The sequence below is a fragment of the Aspergillus tanneri genome (assembly GCF_003426965.1).
Source record: "Aspergillus tanneri strain NIH1004 chromosome Unknown AapTan_7_pilon_pilon_pilon, whole genome shotgun sequence".
In the NCBI taxonomy this organism is placed as follows: domain Eukaryota; kingdom Fungi; phylum Ascomycota; class Eurotiomycetes; order Eurotiales; family Aspergillaceae; genus Aspergillus; species Aspergillus tanneri.
The window spans coordinates 3,323,374-3,348,292 of record NW_022984634.1 but is presented as its reverse complement, the minus strand read 5'-3'; the positions used below and the strand labels follow the sequence as shown (position 1 = coordinate 3,348,292).

Below are 24,919 nucleotides of genomic sequence, written 5' to 3'. Positions count from 1 at the left end.
GAGGATGAAGACGAAGAGGGATGGAGAAGGAGGGACGATCGACGGCGCAACTCCGCCTGTTTCCTTGGTTCCGGATGCCAAGTCACGGAGTACACGATTTGACATTTAATATTCCTCTCACAAATATACGATTTATTATTCTAATATATACAAGACAGATTTAAATCCCCCGTCGTTGCGCTTCCTCCCGGGCCATGTTCGCCAATTCAGGGAAGTCTCGATGCAGGTTGTCGAACAGCATTTCCGCTTTGCGGCGTTTGCGTCGTTCAATCTCAGCTTCCAGTTGACCGATCCGATCTAGCAGCGCGGCGTGAGACTCTACGAGCCTCAACTCCAGCAGATCGTCGGCATACTGCCGGAGAGAGTCGCATTTTTTCTCGAGTGACGCGATGTTGTCTCCGTTCCGAGATGATGAGGACTCTGTGACATGGGAATCATATTCATGGCTGGATCCACCTGGGTCGTGCGATGTGCTGCCGAGATGAGACATCGAGTAGATCGGGGGAATGGGAAGCATCCCCGTGCGACCATGAGAGGTCGCGCTGGCTTCGATGGGCGAAGTTCGGTCCTCGACAAGGTCACTGATGCGAAGCTGTGCTTTCGGCCCAAGAGACCCGGTGCGACTGGACGGGGCCATGTCGGTCGAGAAGGCGCTCGGTGCCTCGGAAGGTCGGTTTCCTAGGTGACTTGGACTGTCCCGGTGCCATAGCTTGGCCTGCTCGTCTCCATCAGATACTCTCGCTCGTTTCTGTGATCGAGGGATGATCTCAGCCGAGAGAGAGCCACTGTGCAGAGGCTGGCTGGCTTTTTTGCCCCGTTTCTGGTCAAAAACATTGTCCACAAATCCATGGATGCGGCCTCGGGAGTCAACGGGCTTTATGCGCGCCCGCACAGGCTTGTCTTTGCTTTGGTACGGGCGGGAGAAATGACAGCACCGGCAATTGCACTGTTGCGCGCATTTCGGACAATTCCAGACGCCTTCGTTGCGGAGAAATGCAAGAAGGTCGATATCGAAATGCCTGTGGAGGCCACGAAGGCAGAAGAATGCCGTACATTGCGAGCACGTAACTCCTTTCCACACAGGGTGACTGTCGCGGCAAAGGTGGCACAGTCGTTCCTAGATAGAGTCAATAGTGGTTCGATGGTCCAATACGAACGGTCTGGAACGGGAAGGTCTTACTAGAGGTTGTTGTCGGGCCTCTGCTGCAGACACAGCTAGGATGCCTAGAGACTTTCGCCTAGAGGATAGTTAGTTGTGTAAGTCCAGAAGTCCAAAGGACCACAAGAACGGGAGCATGGGAGAATAACTCAACGGCTCTAGGGACATACGTTGATATGCTCGATTTCGACGTGGGCCGATATCCTATCCTCTCCCTAGTCGTCTTGATGATCTCTTGACAGCGCTGGCGTGGGAATATCTCCGCCCAGGCATAGTCGCCCGTATGCTTACAGCTGCGTCCAGAAACAAAGCAGGCCAGGCACAGGTCAAAGTCACCACATTGTTCGCAATGCAAATGCCGGTTCCAGATCGTGAGTCCGCAAAAGTTGCATTCAACCACGGCCCCTTGGGTGTCTACAAGCTTGATGAGCACGTTGGGATTTTGCCCTATGTCTTCGTCATCCACAAGCCGTTGGAAAATTTCCAAAAGAACCCGGGACTCCTCGACTCCGAGCTTGTGGCTCAGGGCATGCACTGGAATTAGAGGGACTCGGCCGGTGTCCGCGTGGCATTGCATCTGGTATACTGGTTGCACGTAGTCGAAGAAAGACATTACTGAGGATGTATGCATGATGTTCCAAACGACCTTCGTAACCAAGGAACTAATATTCCATATTTGATGCGCAGTCGCGGATGGAAACACAACCAGGTCTCCAGGCCCCTGGTGGGTGACATAGATCGGAAAATCCGCCGACTTGAGCTGTGAAGTTGAGATATTGGCCCAGTCGATGTGAGGCGCTTTCTCCATTTCCTCCATATACACGTCATATTTAGCTCGGGAGTTCGTGTCTGTACCAAAACAAAGTGCTCCCGGACCCGAGCCTTTGCCTATAATTAGTACCAATTTCCAGTTTGCTGCCTGCCGTCTCCCTGATACATCCCATCCAAAGGCCTACGCACCTTCTGTTTCGACCATCAGATTGAGAGCAACCGTGCCACTGAAGCACTTGTGAAATCCAGAGCTGCGTAAATTTGCCCATCAGCAATCGCAAGACATCTATGAATGGATGCAGTATGCTTACAAAGATTTGCGGGTTCCAACGTAGGCCATCAGCACTTCCGGAGCGATCCCCTTTGGTAGGACTCGGAACAAATCGAGTGAACCCAAGTACCTAAGGGACGAGGGCACGACGGCCTCCAGCGCCCTTATCCACTCCGAAGGACAGTGGAGATCCTTTGCATAGAGCCTAATATCTCGTCAACTGATGCCGCCACCTCGAATATCAACATACGATTCTTTAGCATTACTAGGCCGAGCATGTCCTGCTGAAGATAGCAGGTCTCGCAATCTCATTTTGACATCTCGTCCGGTATGACAGTTTCTGACAGGGATGGCTAGCAGTTAAAAATGAGTTCCTTCATCAGCCAGATCCGCCAGAACCCTATCCATAGATACTGGGCGGTTGGACATACCTTCCGAGGACGAGAACGTCACCAGGCTCTGGTTGCTTAAAATCGACCTATCCCAACTATCTAGCTGATCGAACCCGCGGATAACAAAAGGTATGCCTTCGTCCAACTTGCGCTGGACCCAACCAGATGCATCTTCAGCCAGCAGATCCTGGATGGTGTGGACCGAGAACTCGGAAAACGGGACAAATGGTTCTCCGGACTGGAGAAGATCCTGCGCGGACGGTAGGTCCGGCTGTGAATATTCCATATTATAGGATATGCTTCATTTATATTAAATTGAGACTCGATAAGTGGGGAGCATTGTGTACCGCTGGCTTCTTTGATCGATGTGATGCCATCTCGGAAACGGAGGAAAAGCGATGCAGATATTAGCACGTGATGTCATTGGTCTAACCATTTCTGGTATTCACTTGCTATGGTCACTGTCAGAGTGCTGAATTAGGAAACAATTTTTAACTTAGTTTCTAACGAGAAGACCATATGAAACAATGACCCAGAAACAATTACCACCTCTGTTATGCCGTGAATGCAGCCCGAGTAGCTAGCTATACATCTGCTCTTATGGTTAGTCATGCTACGATCTTCCGAGGGTCGGAAAGCACTAACCAGCAGACCAGATCCGCCACTTTGCAAATCAAGTATCGTCATGTAAATTGGTGCCTAATCCAGGGCACAGAAGTCTATATCTACCAGTTATGGCACCTGTTATCCATTGCGTCCGTCATGCTCAGGTAAGTCTAAAGTTTCGTTCACCGATGTATTTACTGAACCTGTCTGACAGGGAGCCCATAATATATCTCTTGAGCACAGCAATATCACCGATCCCGCTCTCACCGAAAAAGGATATCAACAATGCCAACAATTCCAAAAGAAATTCACTGATCACTCGCGGATTGATCTCCTGCTAGCCTCTCCTCTTCGACGAGCCATTTATACTGCCCTGGAGGGCTTCGAGCCTGTGTTCAACACATCCCCTGATCGACGTTTGCTCTTGCTACCTGATCTACAAGAGTACTCTGATTTTCTCTGTGATGTGGGTGTTGCACGCTCGGTCCTTGAACGAGAAATACAGGAAAAAGAGTTGCCCGTGGATGCGAGTTTGGTTTCTGATGATTGGTATCTCAAGGTAAGTTGATCTTTGACCCTGTAAATTAAGGAACCCTCATGATGCTGGTATCATAGGTTCAGCTGAGACTCTGTTACTTACATCAAATAGTCAGGGAGATACGCCCCGACCCTCGAAGCCATCAGTCTTCGTGCTCGGGACGTGAGATGCTGGCTAAAGGCCAGGCCGGAACGAGAGATTGTTGTCGTCACCCACGGGGGTTTTCTGCATTTCCTGACGGAAGATTGGGAGGATAGTTGTATAGGTCTCGGTAGGTGACACTCTAACTGTGCACTGTCATCGCCCACTGGCTAGTGAAGAAGGCTGCTGATGTACTTAGGTACCGGGTGGATGAACATGGAATATAGAACGTATGAGTTCACAGATAGTGACTATAACGATCTGGGTGAGGTGGACTTCCATGGACATAATGCGACTCTTGTTGAAACTGCAGAGTCTCGTCTCCGTCGTGGTAAGACCGCACAACCTCCCACGCGACGGGAACAGCAACGGCTCTTCCTATCGGGTCTTGAAGGCTGGAGAGCACAAGGGCTGTGTCTAAGTGTGGCGGAACAGCAGGCCCAAAGACCGAGCCCGACATGATAATCAGAGTAATTTGTCCGATAGATTAGACAGGCTGGCTAGAATATCTAGAGCCAACCAGCCACTCAATGAAAAATATCGTGGCGGTATTCTCATTCAAATTCCCGGCTTTGTTCCATGCAACTGGGATAGTATCCTGAAGAAATATTGGAGGTTACATGACAAGGATTGGAAAGACTGTGGAACAGAAGCTGTACTCCGGAGTAAGCAATGTTTCAGAATGAGAAGCCACCTAGGAACGTAGATATTCTATTCGGTCGAGTCCGCTACTCTGGTCGTACGGACTTTAAATGGATCCCTCTCTGTGCCAGGATAACTGGACAATTACTCCGCAAGTCCAACCTACGTTGGAACGCTGGGGTCTTCACCGTTCAACACCATATAGGAGTTTAACAGAAACTCTCAGAGATATCTGGAATCTTCAGCCACTGGCCCACTCGGGGGATGCTTAGCGGTCAGGCCGAGGAAATCTCCTTAATCATATGGAGCGGTGTGCCCATGGCGTTGCACTCGAGCCGTCACTGGCGTGCGCTATTTCTCGTTGATTCATCATTCACACAAACTAGTGAAGACTAAAGTACCAGTACGCAGAAGAAAAACCTCGGCCAAAGGCTAGATACATGGTTTGTTTGATTCACCCACAATCCTTGCCAGAGTCTACGTCCGATCCTGAACATGCTATTCCGGATTGTTTCTTATTTACTGGTTTTATTTTCTAGCCCATTGATTCTTCTAAGGTCACACAGTATTGTCGCCAGTCTTAGTCGAAGTGGAAAATTGGATTTCCCAGACGATTTTCCGGGATAAATTTAAACGGAAGAAATAGTCGGTAGGCTTCGGACGAGAAATGATCAGTAAGATTGGAATTAAAGTTACACGGGGCCTGAGCCAGCTCAATCCCGGGAATACTCCCATCTCCCCATCGTCCGAAGCATACTGGAATCGAGCCATGTGAACAACGGGCCAAGGCCGAGATCCCCAACCCCGCGACGGAAGCGTCGAGAGTCGAGATCAGCGTGATTCCGCCACCTGTGATGTAGATCCCCGCGCTACTACCTCACAGGTACCTCGCAAGGGGCAGCAACAGGAACAACCTAGGTCGTATCTGCTTGGTACTGGCAAGGTCGCTGAACCGGTTCGGGCCTAGTGGCGCCGGGCCAACCATTGAACTGGCAGGTGGCGTTTTTAGTCGTTTTACTCGTCCGCAACGAGGACACTCGGGGATCACAAAAGAATCCTTGACACCATGGTGGAATGATCGAGAATGGGACGGAAATCGGAGTGATCTGAGTAGAGGGGTAACCCTATACTTCCAAAAAGGTAGTAAACTTCTCCTAAATTGCTTAGCAATCAGTCGTTCATCCTTTTCTCGTTTTACAGCGCTCCCCCAGTGAGGCATGGGCGTAGTACTTTGCAAGCCTCCGGTTTGTTTGCTGGTCGTTTGTACCTACATAGGTTGTATGTCTGTACCAAGATACCAATGGCAGGCTCGGACTGATGTGGACCAATTCTGCGATTATTCATCCTACCGGACTAAGGCAATCCTCCCGATGCGATGATTCGTGAGGAGTGTGATTACAGAGCTAGACAATTGCCAAGAACCTGTCCTCGTGGATGACAAGCTTTACCGGCAGTGAATCGTTGGAGGCCATCGTTGGGATTTCTCCGGTTGGTCTTTGGTTGCTCCTATAGACGCTTTCTTTCGGTATATAAAGAAAAGAGAGACCGAAGATAGAAACCCAGATGCCCACTTCCTGTCCGTTCCTCGGCCAGGGAAATCGAGAAGTGAATATTTCCTGCCCATGGGAATGAATGACAAAGAGTACTACCGGAAGTAGTCAGGCTTGTCGTTATCCACTCGGGAGCGAATCCATGGTTCTCCCTCCCCCACGGGGATCTCGTAGCGTAAATTACCGGAATGACTTCACTGGTGAATATAAGTACAGAGTGCTAGCTAGTAGTCTCTTGCATTTTCCCAATCTCCACAGGCCAATCATTCTTAGTTAAACAGATCCAAAGACCTAATCCGTGGTCGCAATCCCGTTTCCCCAGCGAGAGTAACAGCAGGTGCAAAGTGTCACCTGCTTTGTCCGAGCCCTAATATTTCTGTCTGCTTTCTCTTAAGCCTTTTCTTCTTCTTCTCTTTCCCCTTCTTTTTCTTCCTCTTTACCCCGCATTTCCCTCTTTTCCTTTCTCCGCATCGTGTTGCGGTCTCTTGAACCTTCTCCATCCTCGTCGTACGTTATCTTTACCATTGATCATCATATCACTTTCTATCAGTCCTTTCCCCCGGCTTGTGCTGTGACATCATCACCATGGCGGACACTGTGGGGAAGCCTGATGTCGAAAATTCCCAGGCCGTAGCCACAAACCTGGCCATCAACAAGCGGTTGCATGCCCCGTTCTTCATCCCAGTCAATGGTTCGAGTTCCCGTGGCTGACGTCTATGTAGCGTCAGCGATGACCAGGAGACTGCCGAGAAGGGCCACTTTGAGCATATCAATCTCAATAAAAACATCTCTGCAAAGTAATGCCATTTCTCACTCTCTCCTTTCTTTTTTTTTTGGCCACGTATCAGCTGATGGCTCAATCCATGTAGGATCAAGAACCCTCTCGCAGACCTCACTCCCGATGAGGTGCTCCGTGATGTCGAAGACTTTGCCCATGAGCATGGGTTGACTTATATCCTTCCGGAGCTGCAGAAGGGTGCGCTTATCGCCCGTGACCCTGATGACTTTGAGTTGGTTCCGGACATGACGGACGCCGAACTGACCGCGATTGGTGATGAGGTCACCCATAAGTGGCGTCAGCCCATGGCTCTGTATTTCACCATCATCCTTTGCTCCATTGGTGCTGCGGTCCAGTGGGTGCCCCGTTGTGTTTTCAGCCCGCCTGTACGGGGGATGCGTGCTAATCTGATACCGTAGGGGATGGGACCAGACCGGAAGTAATGGTATTTGCGTTGTTGAATATCTGGATTGAACCCAAGTCTAATCGAACTGCACAGGTGCCAATCTGTCCTTCCCCGATGCTCTCGGCATCCCCGAGCACGACAATCCAAATGCGGAGAGAAATCAGTGGATCGTGGGCGTTGTCAATGCGTGAGTGTTCATGGTAGCATGTCGTCAGGAGAAGACTCGCCTCGGCTAACATGTGAGAATAGTGGACCTTACATTGCCAGTGCGGTGATCGGATGCTGGCTCTCTGACCCATGCAATAAGTATCTGGGTCGCCGTGGTGCCATCTTTATCTCTGCCGTTTTCTGTCTCCTGTCGCCAATCGGCTCCGCCGTGAGCCAGACTTGGCCGCAGTTGTTCGTGACCCGTCTCCTCCTGGGCCTTGGAATGGGGTTGAAAGCGTCCACAATTCCCGTCTTCTGTGCTGAGAACACTCCGGCGGTAATCCGTGGTGGTCTGGTGATGTCCTGGCAACTGTGGACGGCGTTCGGTATTTTCCTCGGTTTTTGCGCAAACTTGGCTGTGAAAGACACCGGAGATATTGCCTGGCGCTTGCAGCTGGGATCCGCCTTCATTCCAGCCTTGCCTCTGCTCATTGGCGTGTATTTCTGCCCCGAGTCGCCTCGTTGGTACATCAAGAAGAACAGAATCCGGAAGGCATATGAATCGCTCTGCCGTCTGCGCAATACGGAGCTCCAGGCTGCACGCGACCTCTATTATATCTATGCCCAGATCAAAGTGGAACGGGATATTGCGGGAGAAGGCCACTACCTCACCCGCTTTATTGAACTGTTCACTATCCCTCGCGTCCGCCGTGCCACCCTGGCGTCGTTCACTGTCATGATTGCTCAGCAGATGTGTGGCATCAATATCGTGGCGTTCTACTCGTCCACCATCTTCCAGCAGGCTGGTGCAAGCACAACGGGGGCGTTGTTTGCGTCCTGGGGATTTGGGCTGGTCAACTTCCTGTTCGCCTTCCCCGCGGTATTCACCATCGATACGTATGGGCGCAGAACCTTGCTGCTCTTCACCTTCCCCCAGATGGCTTGGACCCTCCTGGCTGCCGGATTCTGCTTCTACATCCCACAGGAGTCAACCGCGCATCTGGCCTGTATTGCCTTGTTTATCTTTTTGTTTGCCGCATTCTACTCGCCCGGCGAAGGCCCTGTGCCTTTCACCTATTCTGCCGAGGTATTCCCCTTATCTCATCGCGGTGAGTTGTTGATTAACCATTCCCGGTGGTCACTCAGACTAAGTACGATATAGAGGTAGGCATGTCTTGGGCCGTGGCCACTTGCCTTGGTTGGGCCGCCATCCTTTCTATTACCTTCCCGCGTATGTTGGACGCTATGACTCCAACCGGTGCCTTTGGCTTCTACGCGTGAGTGACTCTTTAGTTTTACACCACATAAGCTGTAAACTATAATCTAATGATGTTAGTGGACTGAACGTGACTGCTTTGGTTATGATCTTCTTTTGGGTCCCGGAGACCAAACAGCGTACCCTGGAGGAGCTGGACTACATCTTTGCCGTCCCCACTCGCATGCACATGCGCTATCAGCTCTTCAAGGTCCTTCCTTGGTGGGTTCAGCGTTACATCTTCCGACGCAATGTTGAGCTGGAGCCTCTGTACAAGTTCGATCACATTGCCACCCGCACGTAGGCGGAGACCAGTGACGAACCATTGTATGAAGCCTCCAGCAATGTGCCGAACCCTGATGTATTTCTGCATGACGGGCTGTTCTTTTCACATCTGTGATGGCTATCTACTTCACTCTTTAGTTTTGCCTTAGGTTATTTGTACTGGGCTAGATTAGTGGTATCTTTGAACTCCTGCACCCAAAGGCCTTGGTATCTAATGGGGGAAGGACATGTGTTACTACTTACGCGTTACGTACTTGATACAACCCATTATTGATCAGATATTTATGAATGCATTCATAAGAAGTATAAGAAATTATTCACCTTAATAATTCTATTTCCGAGAGTGGAGCCCCACGTGCCTCTCGGAGATCAGGTGCAGGGTATTTCCTATTTCGGCCAAGTCCTCATACTTCCAATTCCAATTTCGTTTCGTTTCGTCGACTTCAATAACTTCGTTTCATCGGTGCCACACTCGCGCAATCTAGATCATCTAACGTCTCTTTAATCACCCCTCGATAGTCTACGCGCACCCCCTCGTTCTCTCCGCCTTGCCAGGTCAATCTGTGCCGCAACCAGTTCACATCGTCTCTCGTCGGGAAATCCTCCCGGGGATGACTCCCTCGACTTTCCGCCCTCCGTAGGGCAGCCTGCGCCGTCTGCACCGCACAGGCTAGCAAGTTTCGCAGCTCGAGTGTCTCCACCAGATCCGAATTCCAAACCAGCCTGCGATCTTTCGTCGCGAGCCGTGTCGAGAAGTTGTGTTGCACCTGCTGCACCTTGGATACGTCTTCGACGAGGGGCTCTTCCGACCGGAAGGCAATATCAGCCTGCATGGCTCGCTGGAGATCTTCGCGGATCTGTGCGGTTAGCAGGTCTCCGTCAATGGTGCGCACACGATGCATGTTCCGGATTGAGTAGAGCTCAATGTGCTCATCCACCGGGCTTGCCGACTGCAGTGGCATACCCGGCTCATTATTCTCCGCAATGTCGATGGCACAAACGCGTCCGTACACTACGATATCGAGTAGGGAATTGGCCCCGAGTCGATTGGCCCCATGCACGCTGACACAGGCGACCTCGCTAGCCGCGTACAGACCCGGAAGGGGTGATTCAGAGCTCGGAGAGGAACCTACATTCACATTGAGGACCTGGCCTTTGAAGTTTGTGGGGATTCCGCTCATGCAGTAGTGGACGGTAGGCACAACGGGGACTTGGTCTCGGGTGATGTCGATACCGGCGAAGATTGACGCTGTCTCGGCGATGCCAGGTAGTCGGTCCTAAATAAGATCGTGTGGGAGGTGCGACAATTGTAGATGGATACGATCGTGATGCGGCCCACATCCACGGCCTTCTCGGATCTCCAGATTCATGGCGCGAGCTACCTGTCTCGACTGGCAAGGACTTTGGCCGTCGGAGCGTATCGCTCCATGAATCGTTCGCCATAGGAGTTGAGCAGGTAACCCCCCTTCGCCGTGGGCACCTTCCGTGAGCAGAACACCGGCGCCGTAGATGCCTGAAGGATGGAACTGGACGAACTCCATGTCCTGGTTGGGAAGACTGGCGCGTGCAACCATGGCGTTTCCATCGCCGGTGGAAGTGTGCGCGGATGTGCAGGAGAAATAGACTCTCCCATACCCCGGGTGGCGAGAACAGTGTTCCGAGCGAAGAAACGATGGTGTGAACGATGGAGTGTGCCATCTTCCAGAGACAGACAGATGACACCAAGGCAGACCCCATCCACCATGAGCAACTCGAGGCTGAAAAATTCGACAAAGAATTCAGCATCGTGCTGCATGAATTAGCCCAGCTCACCGCCTACTCCAAACTGGAACTAGGTACATACCTTCAGTGCCTGTCCAGATAAAGCATGCAGCATAGCATGACCTATCCGATCTGCGGCACAAGCCGTACGATACGCCTGTCCTCCACGACCATACTCCAAGCCTTGCCCACCCAAGTCACGCTGATAGATTCTCCCATCTTCGGTGCGCGAGAACGCCATACCATAGCTTTCGAGCTCATAAATTGCCTTGGGAGCTTCACGCGTCATATAATGAATGGCATCCTGGTCTCCGAGCCAATCGGTTCCCTTGACAGTGTCATGCATGTGCCATCGATAGTCATCCTGAGTCATATTCCTCAGGGCGGCGTTGATCCCGCCTTGTGCGGTGACTGTATGTGAACGAATGGGAAACTGTCTCCGTAATTAGCACCCATTCTTCTTCTTCTCTCCTCACGACCCTCCCTGCTTCTAGGGGTGAATGTGTGGACTACATATGAGTTTGTGATGCAGGCTGTTTGAGCCCTGATTCGGTCAATCCAACAGCAGCACGAAGGCCAGCACCTCCCGCCCCGATAATGATGGCACTGCAAGAATGTCAATGTCAGTCTCTGATCTATCTGGCTGATCGAATTCCATTGCCTGCTCGTAAAGGTGATCGATCAGAGGGGCCTCCGACGCTGGAGACTGGCGTTTAATGATCGATGAGAACCGTCGGCTTGTTAAAGTGAGGAACTGGCCCTGGGACAAACTCTGGCGAACGGTATGAGCTATACGATGCATGACGTTGGAGGAATGGAAACAACGTAGGGAAACATCGATAAGGAGGCATCTCGGAAAGCACCTTTTCGAGAATCCAGGATAACCGAGGTACCCCACACCGTCTCGGAACTCTCGACGAAGGAACATCAATACCTAATTGGACAGACAATTTTCATTCGTCCATGAAATTCATATTCTCTATTATTCGTCTAACATCTACAGGGAATCGCTACAGAATCAACTCGCCGGTGCGGTAACTGCGCCACACCTGGAACCCCAGCTTCTCATACCAGCCATCCAGACTTACCCAGTCTACAAAAATCCCCTCTACTCCCCTCTGCTTCAGGTTTTCGATCGCATGGCTGACAAGGGCAAGACCAATCCCATTTTTACGATGATCTTTGTCTACACCTACGCAGCCGATCAAGCCTGTTTTGGGGCCGCACGTAGGCGGAAATATCCAGTTGTTCTGGAGAATGTCGCAGGATGGATCCAGCATCAGCGTCCAGCCAACCTGGTTGCCCTCGGAGTCCCAAGCAACCATGATGCAGGACGGATATATAGTTGGATCCAGGTCCATATATTTCTGGACCCAAGCCTATGGAGGCAATTAGCGTGAGAATATAGACATGAAGGCCCTCCCCCCCCCAACAAAAGACTCAACACTGACTCACCAGGTTATGGGAAAAGTTCCTGGTCTGTCCAACCAATCCCTTGAGGAAATGCTCGGACTTGAGAGGGCTGAAAGTGTATCCGCCCTCTTGTGCCCTCGCCAGATATTTCTCCGGGGCATGGAAATTGGTGATGTCTTGATAAAGGTCGACCGATCGAGGCACCGGGGGATTGAGCCGGAATCCTCGATGGATGAAAAAGTCCTGAACACTCGAAGGCAGGTCGGTCGGGATACCCGGCCAGAATCGAGGAAACGAGCTCCCCAGCTCCAGGCGAAACTTCTTGCAATTCTTTGCGAGCCACGACCGACATTCTGCAATCAAAGCGCTGCCTACGCCCAGCCCCTGCTTCTCCGGGTCAACCGCCAGCGCCGTCAAATAACCACAGGTGACATCTTGCTGCTCGGCTATGTAGAGCAGACAAAACCCGATCATCTTGCTCCCATGCCCAACGACAAAATGATGTGCGTTTGATGTGGTCAATGCCGTCAATAGACCCTTTCGACTCCTGCCAAGCAGTGGGTAAGTGGGCAAAGCCTTCTCCCAGAGTGTTAGAAGGGCGTCAAAGTCCATCTCAGCGTAAAGGGGTTCCACTTTGATCCAACTCGGGGTAGACTTCGTTGGCCCAACAGGCAATTGACCCCTTTGCGCTCCCCAACCAGACATCCGTTTGACGGCCCCCGCAAAAGCTTCGATCGTTGGCTCGTACATAGCGACATATGTTTCGATACTGGCATCGTCCAGAAAGTCGTAAGGGCTACAAGCTGCAATGCTGATCATGTTCCGGGCACGGTGGGCCAGCTCGAGCCCCAGCGCCCTTTGCCATGGGGATTCACGAGCATTGATGGAGGTGAAGACTACGACATCGGCCGCCCCAATTTGCGTCCATTGCTCCGATGATAAGCCTGCTTCCCCGTAGCGGATTTCCGTGGCATTCGGGCATCGACCGAGGTCCTTCAGGGTTTCCAGATACTCCGTGGCATCATAAGATCTGTTTTGTCCTATTCCTTCACCATCCACCGCACCGCCAGCCGGGGTTTTATCGCCCGGGAAAAGAAATACGACGGTCGAGGATTCCTGGGAAAGAAGGGATAGAACCCCCCGCTTTTCGCGCACGATAGTAGCAGACCGCAAATAAACTTGGTCAGTGAGAGACGCAGCCTTGGCGTTGAGGGAAGCTAGACCGTCAAGGCTCGGAGATTGCAACACAGTGTCCCAGCTTAAGAATTCTTGTTTGACCTTGGTTACTCGGCGGTACGCTTCCTCGAGGCGTGTGGTTGGGATTCTCCCGGATTCCACAGCCTGAACGATTTGATTGATTGATGCCACCTGTACATCGTATGTATGACAGATCATAATACTATCACTTCCGGCCTCCAGAGCAAGGACGGCGCCTTGCTCCGTGCCGTATGTAGTACGGATTCCGTCCATTTCCAGGCAATCCGTGATCACCATACCATCATACTGCATGTCCTTGCGTAGAATATTCAGTGCATCAACTGAAAGGGTTGCGGGGAGCTTGGAATCCCCGATGGAAGGCAAAGCAATGTGGGCCGTCATCACGGCCTCGATGCCTTCGGCGACCGCTCGACGGAAGGGCCTTAACTCGCACTGTTCCAACTGAGCCCTTGTCTTTTGGATCACAGGAAGTCCATAGTGGGAATCCACCGCAGTATCCCCATGTCCCGGAAAGTGCTTCACAGTGGGGACCACCTTGCGCGTCCGGAGGCCCTGGGCAAAGGCTGCTGCGAACCGTCCCACAAATCCCGGATCGTCCCCAAAGCTCCTGACCCCAATGACGGGATTCAGAGGCTCGGAATTGATGTCACAGACGGGAGCATAGTTCATGTTAATCCCCAAGAGCGACAAGATGTCTCCAGTAGCTTCGCCCGCTTGATACGCGTTGTTGGGGTCGTATGTGGCCCCCAGCGCCATGGCGCCAGGGAGCTGCGTGGCAATTGGGGGTGAAATCCTGGTGACGAGCCCATTTTCCTGATCGATTCCTATAAACAGAGGATGTTCATGTCCGGCTGATTTTGCTTCCTCTTGAAGCGCTTGTGTCAATGCCTTGGGACGGGATTCAAATCAGTCGCTCGGTCGATCAGCTATAGCCTGCCACCTACCTGCAATTGGGCGGCATCCTGAATGTTCCGCTTAAAGAGAACAATCCCCCCAAGGCCGTGCTCGTGGATCAATGTCTTGATTTCGGTGCTTGGGGTGAGGCCTTGGAAGCCAACCGCGAAAAGCTACGACGCCACGTTTCGATCAGATTTGACTCTAGAGCAAAGTGAGCACCATGAGAGGACATACCTGGCCGACTTTCTTCCTCAGCTGGGTGGACTGCATGTCTTCCGGTGAGAAGAGAAGGATGACAAGGAAGGAGAGATGGAAATGGCGCGAAAGAACTGTATATGCAGAGTGTGTGGGGAAGCGGAGACGCGATGACGAAACCAAGTCAGTGACCAGCCCAGCCCTACTTCCTTCCTGCAGAGACTCATTCAATCTGCTTCAGCGCTCCTCTCCCGCCAGAAGGTCACCTCGTCTCAAGGAAGGGGCGTCTGAGGAATATTCCGATCAGTCTCAGCAATGCGGGGTAATTGTCCGCTTCCTGCTGACTCCCAATCGCGAAGGATTGCGTCCTTGCTACTGCTCTTCCACCCTCCCCTAACGCCAGTCGAGACGGTTTCCAGGGATTTACTTCACCCCTGTAGATTAGTGATGTATCTTTGAACGACGTTATCCCTAGTTGCAACACCGGGTAGAGCGAGAAACTCGCAATTCAATGCCTCACCATGTCGAACGATCACCGGAATCTAGAATCTGAAATGCCAGTCCTTCCCAACGGGCCGATCAATGAAGAGAGCAATGCCATTGATCCGTGTGCTCGAGAGTTTGTTGCAGTCCAAGGGAAAATGCAGCAGGAACAACCCTGCCACTCCGTCCAGGCCGACTTCGAGCGTCTGTTCAGGGCAGAAGAGTCGTCTGAACAGCCGACAACTGTTCGCAGAGAGTTATGGTCTTACTATCTGTATTATAATGGTGAGTGTCAATGCTAGAGAGGCTTTTGTAGGCCCTTATTGACCGGGGATGTCCGCTTGCGTCTAGGCGACAATGGAGTTGGACCGGGATCCTATACGCAGGCACTGTAAGTACGGTCAATACATTCACGATGTGATCTTATTATGCCTGATTGACACCGTCGTTGGACAGTTTCCAATGGGCACTAAATGGCGCCGGATGGCAGCCCGGAACCAATCCTCGCAAGCCTTGTAGCAACTCGTCTCCCTGTGTGGTTCCCTGGGCAGGAGGGACTCGGTCCGTTTCCTCCGTCGTCCTGATCGCCAATGGTCTCTGCTTCGCCTTTATGACGGTGATCTTTGTCTGGTTTGGAAGTGCTGCGGATTATGGCTCGTTTGGCCGCTGGCTGCTCCTGGTCTTGACCGTGATCTGCTGGTGCTTGCAGTACGGCATGATGGCCATCAAGCGTCCGACTCAATGGCCGGCTGCCATGGGAATGTATGTGACTGCATACGTAGCATACGGCGCAACACTAGTATTCTACGCAGCGGTCTTCCCAAGACTTGCTCGCTACATGCCGCACGTCCAGAAAGCCCGCGAGGATTTGAAGAACGGCGAAATTAACCAGGAGGAGTATGATGCTATCGAGTCGCTGGAAAGAAACCATATCAGGTACCCCTTCTCTGACGTTTCTTCTTTTTCAAAACCTCGGTAGTAACTGCTCCCAGCAATATCTCCACTGCGCATAGTAATATTGGCTACCTTATGACCTTGTTGATAAACCTGAGCGTGTTACTACCGCTCCAACACACCAACTACTCTAACAATCTTGCATTGTGTCTGACGAACTCGTGTACGTATGCTGGACACGCGGGATACGATGATCGTTCTAACTAGAGCCATGACAGACTGGGTTATCCTGGGGATCTGGTGGTTCATTTTCCAGCAGAGGCGGCCAGGGCCCAAAGTACCCAAAGGATCGAATTATGCTACCATTGGATTTAAACAGCTATGGCTGGCGCTTCGAGAAGTTCGATCTCTGCCGCAGACCTTTCTGTACTTCGTTGCCTACTTCCTTCTGGCGGATGGGCTGAACACCACAGGTAAATTGAAACCGTGCTGTTGTGGCTGCCACGGAGACTTACAGAGCCCTTCCCTAGGGACGCTGGTATCCATCATCCAGAACAATCATGTGTCGTTTTCATTCCTACAAATCACGTACCTCGGGATCACTCAGTCCGCATGTTCGATCGCATCGACCTTTGGATTCTGGTATATCCAGAATCACTTCAAGATCCGCACTAAGCGAATGTTCCTTGTCACCAACCTCTTCAGTGTGTTGATCCCATTATGGGGGATGGTTGGGTTATGGACGCAGCGGATCGGCTATCACAATCGGGCAAGTGTCCGACACTGGGGAGTTTCCTGAGCTTCTATTGACTTTGGCTACAGTGGGAGTTCTATTTCTACAACGTGGTCTTCGGGTTGTTCCAAGCGCCCTATTATGCGGTGTGTCAGATTGCAAGTCTCCTGTAGCCCTTTTCTAACCCGTCGAGCCCTCAGTACGCGCAAACTATGGTCAGCGAACTCATGCCCCTAGGCTACGACAACATGTTCTTTGCGCTTTTCGGTATCACTAATCGGGCTGTGCGTATTCTCTCTCCCGAGCAGTGGATCAGCCCATCCCAACTCACCAGTTCTTTATAGTCCTCCATCATCGGACCCAACGTCATCCAAGCCATCATCAACAGCACCCAAAATAATTGGATGGGATTTCCCTTTCTCTTTTCCATTTGCGTGGCTGCCATGATAGCAGTTGCCTTTGTGGATGTGGAAAAGGGCCGCGAGGATGGCCGCCGGTTCGCATTAGCGCGCACCACGACTAGGCTCTCGGATGAATCTAGCCTGGACGTGGGTAAGAATGGATTTTATACGACAGTCGGAGAGCAGTCAAATGACTCCGGCGTAAATGGAGGGATTGATGGAATATCCTATCGATAGGGGGGACTACGTATTAGATATATATGCACGGAGAAACCGTTGAACGTATGGCCCTTGGGTGTTTTAAAACACTACATCTTGGGATATCACTTTATTGACTACACGCAGAAAATGCACGTAGATGCGCATTTTGGAAGGCCGGGAGATAGAACTCAATGTTATTATTCATTAAAGTATCAATTTTGATAGGTGGAAGCCATTTTTGGATTGTATTTTGTCCCCCTTTCAGCCTTGTTTTTATCCCCAGGAATAGTTCCGTATTCTTTCTTTTTTCTTCCAAGACATACGTCTATCTTAGATACCTCATAGTCTATAGACATTATATACAGACAGACAGATATAGTGGTAGTAAATATGTCCAACAAAAATGAATTGATCGATCGAGCGAGCGAGATATACATAAATATAAAAAAGAAATCAAGCAAGACCTTTCCGTCTCGCCGCTTTCTCTTCATATTTATGATCAACGGATTCTCGCCACCGGGGCCCAAACACAGCGGTGACCCAGACCATCACGCCGGAGAGCAGTAAGAAAAGAGCAGAGATAGTGTTGAACCATCCGACGCCCAGTGTCTGGATCGCGGGGAGGGAGACCCCGGTACCCAGGGCAGCAAAGAAGTATCGAATGGTATAACTCCCGGCAATGACCTCCGCGCTGCGACCCTTGAAATGCATCACGTCCAGACAGTAGGTGTTAAGACTGGGGAGACACATGAGTTGGAATACTCCCTGTAGGAACATGGCGATGACGGGAACCGGGATGCCGCCGACGGCTTGGTCCAGAGTCCAGCCGTAGACGAGCACGGAGCATGGAGCGAAGATGCAGATGTAGGGGAGACACGAGCGGAGACGGTCCTCGGGGATGCGTACGCCCTTGCGTCGGGTAATGTATTTGCGAACGATGTAGTCGGCCCATCGGCCGCCGACGAACGAGCCGGCCAGGAAGCCGGCGCTGGGGGCAAGGTAGAACAGGCCGGCTTGGATGGGGCTCGTCAGGTGAAATCGTGGATTAAGAACCGGTCGGATGGGGGTGAGAAGGGCGTATTGGTTCCAGACGAGGGCACCGCCAGCGAGCCCGGTCCAGAAGAGGTTCGGATATCTGAAGATCAGGGTGAAGACGCGCAGGGGGGATATTCGGCAGCAGAGGAGCTTGGCCTGTCGTGGAATGCTCTGTCTTGTGAAGTCACGATTGGCCTTGGAGGGGATCGTCTCCGGGAGGAAGACAATGATGATAAGGGCGGCAAATCCACTCATTGCAGAGATAAGCCAGAAGATCGTCCGCCATGGTCGGTAGGTGACAATAACTCCCTGGGATGAGGGTTAGATACCATATCAGGATAGGAGGCGAGGGGAGAGGAATACCCCCAGGAAAGGACCTAGGGCTGGCCCGATCAAACTCCCTGAGACAACCCATCCGAGGGCTGTGGCCCGTGTTCGAGGTTCGTAGATGTCTCCCACGGCTGAGCTGCCAACGACCAGGAAAGCCATTCCTTGGAATGCAGTAACGATACGGAATATGAAGTAGGCGGGAAGATTCGGAGCAAGGGTGGTACCAATGGTGAAAGCAAAGAAGAGAACACTGCTGGCTATCAGAGCCTGGAATGTGGCACTTGGCCGTCAGAGGAACATATCAAGAATACCACCGGTTTAGCGATACGTACCGGACGACGACCACAGATCTGGCTGAGAGGGCCCCAGAAAAGAGCCGAGATGCCCATGAATACGAGGTAGAGGGCAGTACTCGCGTTGATGATTTCGGGCGTCGTCTGGTAGGTCGATGCCATTTCCGGCACCGCAGCCATCATGGCGGTGGACGAGATAGGGGCGAGAAAAGTACCATACGAGAGGATACAAAGAATGACAATCTTGCGTGCAGGGGAAAACTGGTCGTATTGTTTGGCATCAGCCTCCTCATAGTGGTCGTCTGTAGGGGGCACCTCATGACCAGAAACTTGGCTCTGGATAGGAACGAGGGTACAGGATGACCCAGGGGGAGAGCCCTGACATTGTTCTGAAGCAACATGGGTGGCTAATGAGTTGAGAGAGGAGCATCCTGACATGGGAAACTTCTCTAGATCGTGGGTAGAAGGAGATTGCAACATGGCTCATGTCAATGTCCAGCTCATATGTCCTCTACTGGGAAAGAATGGATTGGTTCGCTCTCCGGAGAAAATGCTATTTATGTTGCTCAAACGACAGGGCCAATAACGAAACGAATGGACGAAAAAAAGGCCCACGAACGATATCGTCCAGTCGGACAATCGGAGTAAAAGAACGGGTGAACTGCTAGTACAGAGCACATGTAGCGAAACGAATGACGAGGATATAAAAATAAAGGGAGATAGAGACGAGTAGAGTCTGGTTTGGACATGCAACACAATATTACAAAATCATGCACACGCATCTTAAGTAAATGGACTGACCCACGAAAGGAGAGCTGGCCCTGGCGGCCTGCATTGCGCGTTGCGTAGCATAGTCCACTCTTCCAGTAACTATATCCACATCTATCATCACATCATCTGCACGAGGTGGACTGAGGGTCAACCTGGTTGGCGCGTCCAAAGCCCACAACACCCGAATTGGAAGCCTGTGAAGTATTTTCTCAACTATGTATCTGGTCTGGATTTTCGTCAGGATACCCATGGAGCCAATAATCGACTCGAACGGTGGACACGCCCTTGGCAACTATAAGCTCGGGAGAGGAACCGAAGCCTATAGCTTGGTTGAGCAGTGGGAACATGATCGACATGGCCAAGCAACTGGACCCCTGATGACCAACGGCGAGCTCGGCAGAGACTGCCAAAGGGCTGAACCTTGGGAGATCACATCATCCTATGGTGTAACGGAAGACGAAACAATTCTTGGTTAGGGACGAGGTGGAGCCAGACGGCAGAACCGAAGAGCTTCGAGAGTATGCCATGATCTTCATGACGACTCGCACATACAGAGGAGTTTGGTTTCAAATTCTGCGTTGATCATTCCTGCCCTGCAGGGAGAGGAATATTTGTATGCCTGGAGGACCCATAGATCATCGTTACCGTCCTGATCGATCCCATATGCTGGCCAAAAAGGCAGTCCACTATGTAAGGAGGACCTTGTGACAGTTTGCGCGTAGACCGTTACCAATGGTTTTATTATTTATGATTAAGAATTCTTATTCTTATTCTATTTTGTCCGTCTTTTCTCTCTGATTTGCGCGTTCCACGTAGCATTTCTACGTTTCGATTTTCCGATTTTCGTTTTCATTCGAGGTGGATTTCTTTCTCTTTTTTTAGCCCATTCCGCGGACTGAGGAATGTTGTAGAGAATCTACCTTGGATAGTGACGGCATGATAGAAATGATAGAGCTGTACATGAATTCAACTGGTAGGGATAGTACTCAAGAAGAATGGTATTCTCTTGTCAGGCTGTTCTCTGGATCTAGAACTCTATGGGATAGAGCCAACATTGTGAACGGGGACAATTCCGACCGAGTGATGATAAGAGAGACAGCTGGAAAGAGAGAGGAAGAAAAGAACAAGAGTGAACAAAGATGTTTCATCTCAAGTCACCTGAGAAGATGCCTGAGGTCGAACATCTTGTACCCAAGACTTCGCGGTCGTGCGTCCTGCGAGAGAGAGCTAAGTCGAGGGTACATCCAAGGGGGTCGCGGGGCCATGACGTCGGCCGCACCGCCCTTTTCCCTCCTCTCTCTCTCATCTCCGTTTCACTCGCCTCTTTTGCTCCTCTCACCTCCTCACTTCGGCACGTCCAATTCCTTCCCCTTTCTTTTCGGGACGCTTATCATTATTGGGCCTACACCTTCTAAACTACCCACCACAAAAAATTCCAGCCCTAGTAGGCAGCATCCCAGAATTTCACCTACTGGACACCTGTAATTTATCTTATCACGGCACAAAATGAGTTCCAGCAAGGATCCACAATCTCAAATCCCCGCCAACAGCAGAGGCTCTTGGTCAAGCTTCCTCAAGGTAAGCTGCAACGACGCCATTGACCGCTGTTAGTGAGAGGTAATGCCAGCTCTAACAAATTCTCGGTGCATGCCCTAGTCCATCGCTTCTTTCAACGGCGACCTATCCTCCTTGACCGCTCCACCATTCATTCTATCCTCCACCTCTCTGGTGGAATATTCGGCCTACTGGGCCGAACATCCCAAGCTCTTCGTAGCCCCAGCCCAAGAACCTGACCCGGAGAAGAGAGCGCTGGCGGTGTTGAAGTGGTTTCTCAGCACTCTCCACCAGCAGTATTGCAGCCGCAGCGAGAAACTGGGCAGTGAGAAGAAACCCTTGAATCCCTTTCTGGGAGAGCTCTTTATCGGTAAATGGGATGGCGACGCCCACGTGGGAGAGACCTCCCTGATCAGTGAACAAGTCAGGTGAGTCGGGGCCCATCCTGGGGGGACAGATCACATTTCGATTGACCGGAATGCAGCCATCACCCCCCTGCCACGGCCTACGCAATCCGGAATGAGAAACATGGAGTGGAGGTGAGCATTGACCCATCGGGTGATGGATCGCCGGCGGATCTATTTCTAACTGTTGTCGTAGCTACAAGGATACAATGCCCAGAAGGCGTCGTTTTCCAGTACCATCCAGATCAAACAGATCGGACACGCGCTGTTGACTATCACCCCTCCTTCTGCAGACAAGAACGATCCCGACCAGCAAGAACAATACCTGATTACCCTCCCTCACCTGCACATTGAATCATTAATCTACGGCACGCCTTTTGTTGAACTCGAGAGGTCGACACGGATTGTGAGCAGTACGGGCTACGTGGCCAAAATCGACTATTCCGGCAAAGGCTGGCTCAGCGGGAAGAAGAACACCTTCACTGCGATCCTCTTCAAGGAAAGCGAGGGGGAGAAATATCCCCTGTACACCGCCGACGGACAGTGGTCGAGTAAGTTTACGATCAAAAACGCCCGCACCAAGGAAGAGATCGACAAATACGTGGTGGAGGACTCGAAGACCACTCCCCTGCAGCTGGCCACGCTGGAGAGCCAAGACCTCTATGAGAGCCGACGTGCATGGCGTGACGTGGCCGTGGCCATCGAACGGGGTGACATGGATGCCGTTTCCGTGGCCAAGGGTCGAATCGAAAACGCTCAGCGGGAGCTTCGCAAGGTCGAAAAGGCCGAAGGCCGCGAATGGGAACGGCGGTTCTTCCGACGCATCGACGAGGGAGAGGACAGTGATCGGTTCCAGTCTCTCGCGCAGGCGATCGGCCTGACGTCCCTGGAAAGCGACAAGACGGGTGGCGTGTGGCGCTTCCACCCCGAGAAGGCCATCGGTGCTCAATCGCCATACCACAGTGTCGGCCCGGAAGGACTAGGGTTGACCGAATAGAATAATGGGGACCTTCTTCCCGAGCGTCTCCAGAAAAAGCATTTATATAGGTTGACTAATCCATGTGGCATATTTTTGGTAGAGGGGTAGACAGACTCCTGCAGTGAGATCTGCTGCGAATATAGAGGAGGTTCTCCTGGGATGGAAATATGGATCTTTCCATTTCGTTTGTCCTTAAATATTTTTGATTCCTGTATATAGAGTATGGCAGTGTCACCGAATTGAATTTTATGCCGATGATCCTATCAACTGAGAAGTTGATTGACCGCTCGACACGTAGGAGACGGGCCGGTCAGGGGCCGAACGCGTCATGGGGATCTCCACTAGGACGGATTCTCGATGATTCTCGGGTGAGTTTGAAACCGATGCGAACTATAGCGATCTAAATCAATAGTGGGAGATCTGTTACTATTTTTCACTCCAGGGATCATTTGTCAGATGCATCTAGAAACAAAAGGAAACCCAGGAAATAAGGGGATCAAGGATAAAAAAAGAAACCCGAATAAGAAAAATGAAAGAGGGGAAGATAAAGTGCCATTATATATATACAGTTCAACGGGGATCATGAAAGGAGCTCTGTGACCGTTTCTCCTGTCTCCTAAATATTACATAATACAAGGAGTGGATTCGAGAGCTGACTGTAGCGCAATGCAGATGTGAGTATGAATAGCATAGAAGTCCCCGTTTGGACGGAACTGATTAGGGATAGGGTCTTCTGTTGTATACCATGCAGGCAGCAATGCAGTACATACAGTACTTGGCATGGAACCAGGTCGATGTGGAGACTTGGCTTACTCTTAGCTGCGGGTATGCAGACCCACTTGGATAGTAGTACTTTGTATACTACTACATCTATTATGTCCTTCAAGAACTACAGAGTACACAATGATAACTCCCACCAGCTCAGTATCTTCCATCTACATGCTACAACCAGAATAATCTCGCTACTTTGTATGTATACCCTGACCAAATCGGCCATTGACATCAGAGCCCAGCACCATTCCTAATCGCGCTCCCACAGCACCGTTACCACTCAGGTCAAAATTAATACTGCCAGTGTTAACCCAGTGTCTGATGACGCAGGGCTTGCAGTGTGAGTGATACCGCTCATCCCTGATAAGTTCAGGGCTCGAATCCCAGCAGATTCCCTAGTAAAACCGTCCGGACGGTTTTCGTATCCAGCCTGGGAAAAGTCTATTCTTCCAGTTGGGCCCCTACAGTGCTAAGGAAAAGTTGGTTAGACATAGAGAGCTTAACGGGCTGGTGGGCTTTTTACTCTTTTATTTATTTACTATATATCTATTATTCTTCTTCTTCTTGACAGGATTGCCTATTAACTACTACTACTACTACTACTACTACTACTACTACTACTACTACTACTACGTTCATATCACTCCTTACTCTACATATTATCCTGAAGTGTTCCTTCTTTCCATCTTTCTACTCTTTTGGCCTAATACTCCAAGACAGACAGATCCTCCCCTGGCCAACAAGTCTTCCCAACCAACGCGAACAGGATGAATCCATCACCAGACAGGACAGCATCGATATGACTGACGTAGTATCCATCACTACCACGTCAACAAGAACATGAGCAAATAATAATAAACAATGTCGTTTCCATCACTATACTTAGATTTGTTATACTGGAAATCAATCCCGGTAAATACAGTATTACTTATTCCTTGAACACGGTCCGAACCACCATTAAAAACACGAGTATATATTCCGAGACCTATTCATCGCTATCTTATCTATTTTTTACTCAAGATATACGTATCTGGTTATATGACCGATGCTACTGTATGTGATGCTTGTTATAGAAAGAGTGGATTTCGGAAGTATTAGCCGTACGAATGACCTACGAGGGGTACCTATTTAACATCAAGTGGCAAGTGCCATCATTATAATCAATCTCCTTGTAATTTCCTCGGTTAAGTTCGTAGATTGACCAAGAATCTAAGAGGCAATAATGTGGTCCTACATGTATCTACGTATGCAGATTCCATACTGCACCAAGTTGAATTCTCTGCATTCTTATGCCCGCCAATCCAGTCAAATTGCATAGATGAAATCCCAACTGACTCGTCATATGTTGTTGTAGTACAGGAAGAATCGAAAGTTATGCAACGCAGAGAACTGCATCTCCGCAAGGAGATGGTTTGGAACAACGTCAATCAAGGAAATCATGGACCGACAAACAAGACCCATTCATCCATGTCATAAACCCATACACACAGTAAACCACAAAAAAAAAAACAAAAAAAAAAAAAAAAAAAGAACAACACACTACCATTTTTTTGGGGCTTCAATACAAGGGAAACGCGATCCGGCGGAGAAAACAAGTCCAACAAAAAACCAGCCAAGCTCCCCTTGAGAGTAGAGATTACACATT

The 24,919-nt window shown here is 50.7% G+C and overlaps 8 protein-coding genes across 8 annotated transcripts; 4 read left to right on the top strand and 4 right to left on the bottom strand.

The window, feature by feature from the left end:
• Positions 1 to 160: 160 nt before the first annotated feature.
• ATNIH1004_007717 (uncharacterized protein) lies at positions 161 to 2,879 on the bottom strand (the record flags this gene model as incomplete). The annotated part of the gene is made up of 7 exons (XM_033572336.1): positions 161 to 1,117; positions 1,181 to 1,238; positions 1,330 to 2,047; positions 2,120 to 2,181; positions 2,242 to 2,406; positions 2,452 to 2,554; positions 2,633 to 2,879. The coding sequence occupies 7 exons, from the start codon at positions 2,877 to 2,879 to the stop codon at positions 161 to 163; spliced, it is 2,310 nt and encodes a 769-aa protein (XP_033425651.1).
• Positions 2,880 to 3,327: 448 nt separating this feature from the next.
• Positions 3,328 to 4,340, top strand: ATNIH1004_007716 (histidine phosphatase family protein; the record flags this gene model as incomplete). The annotated part of the gene is made up of 4 exons (XM_033572335.1): positions 3,328 to 3,363; positions 3,414 to 3,758; positions 3,849 to 4,008; positions 4,078 to 4,340. 4 exons carry the CDS (start codon positions 3,328 to 3,330, stop codon positions 4,338 to 4,340), a joined length of 804 nt encoding a protein of 267 aa, XP_033425650.1.
• A 2,315-nt stretch (positions 4,341 to 6,655) lies between these two features.
• Positions 6,656 to 8,960, top strand: ATNIH1004_007715 (sugar porter family MFS transporter; the record flags this gene model as incomplete). Its single annotated transcript, XM_033572334.1, has 8 exons — positions 6,656 to 6,741; positions 6,793 to 6,867; positions 6,940 to 7,203; positions 7,268 to 7,293; positions 7,348 to 7,441; positions 7,504 to 8,510; positions 8,564 to 8,678; positions 8,738 to 8,960. The coding sequence occupies 8 exons, from the start codon at positions 6,656 to 6,658 to the stop codon at positions 8,958 to 8,960; spliced, it is 1,890 nt and encodes a 629-aa protein (XP_033425649.1).
• A 424-nt stretch (positions 8,961 to 9,384) lies between these two features.
• ATNIH1004_007714 (uncharacterized protein) lies at positions 9,385 to 11,504 on the bottom strand (the record flags this gene model as incomplete). Its single annotated transcript, XM_033572333.1, has 4 exons — positions 9,385 to 10,218; positions 10,344 to 10,730; positions 10,785 to 11,135; positions 11,274 to 11,504. 4 exons carry the CDS (start codon positions 11,502 to 11,504, stop codon positions 9,385 to 9,387), a joined length of 1,803 nt encoding a protein of 600 aa, XP_033425648.1.
• Positions 11,505 to 11,712: 208 nt separating this feature from the next.
• On the bottom strand, positions 11,713 to 14,500 carry ATNIH1004_007713 (putative beta-N-acetylglucosaminidase; the record flags this gene model as incomplete). Its single annotated transcript, XM_033572332.1, has 4 exons — positions 11,713 to 12,081; positions 12,158 to 14,221; positions 14,278 to 14,400; positions 14,465 to 14,500. 4 exons carry the CDS (start codon positions 14,498 to 14,500, stop codon positions 11,713 to 11,715), a joined length of 2,592 nt encoding a protein of 863 aa, XP_033425647.1.
• A 446-nt stretch (positions 14,501 to 14,946) lies between these two features.
• On the top strand, positions 14,947 to 17,173 carry ATNIH1004_007712 (uncharacterized protein; the record flags this gene model as incomplete). Its single annotated transcript, XM_033572331.1, has 9 exons — positions 14,947 to 15,193; positions 15,260 to 15,299; positions 15,365 to 15,844; positions 15,901 to 16,025; positions 16,081 to 16,275; positions 16,333 to 16,577; positions 16,625 to 16,681; positions 16,736 to 16,819; positions 16,880 to 17,173. 9 exons carry the CDS (start codon positions 14,947 to 14,949, stop codon positions 17,171 to 17,173), a joined length of 1,767 nt encoding a protein of 588 aa, XP_033425646.1.
• Positions 17,174 to 17,590: 417 nt separating this feature from the next.
• On the bottom strand, positions 17,591 to 19,275 carry ATNIH1004_007711 (putative MFS transporter; the record flags this gene model as incomplete). The annotated part of the gene is made up of 3 exons (XM_033572330.1): positions 17,591 to 18,481; positions 18,536 to 18,769; positions 18,835 to 19,275. 3 exons carry the CDS (start codon positions 19,273 to 19,275, stop codon positions 17,591 to 17,593), a joined length of 1,566 nt encoding a protein of 521 aa, XP_033425645.1.
• Positions 19,276 to 21,072: 1,797 nt separating this feature from the next.
• Positions 21,073 to 22,521, top strand: KES1 (OSBP family protein; the record flags this gene model as incomplete). The annotated part of the gene is made up of 4 exons (XM_033572329.1): positions 21,073 to 21,144; positions 21,223 to 21,548; positions 21,605 to 21,659; positions 21,721 to 22,521. The coding sequence occupies 4 exons, from the start codon at positions 21,073 to 21,075 to the stop codon at positions 22,519 to 22,521; spliced, it is 1,254 nt and encodes a 417-aa protein (XP_033425644.1).
• Between the last annotated feature and the right edge of the window lie 2,398 nt (positions 22,522 to 24,919).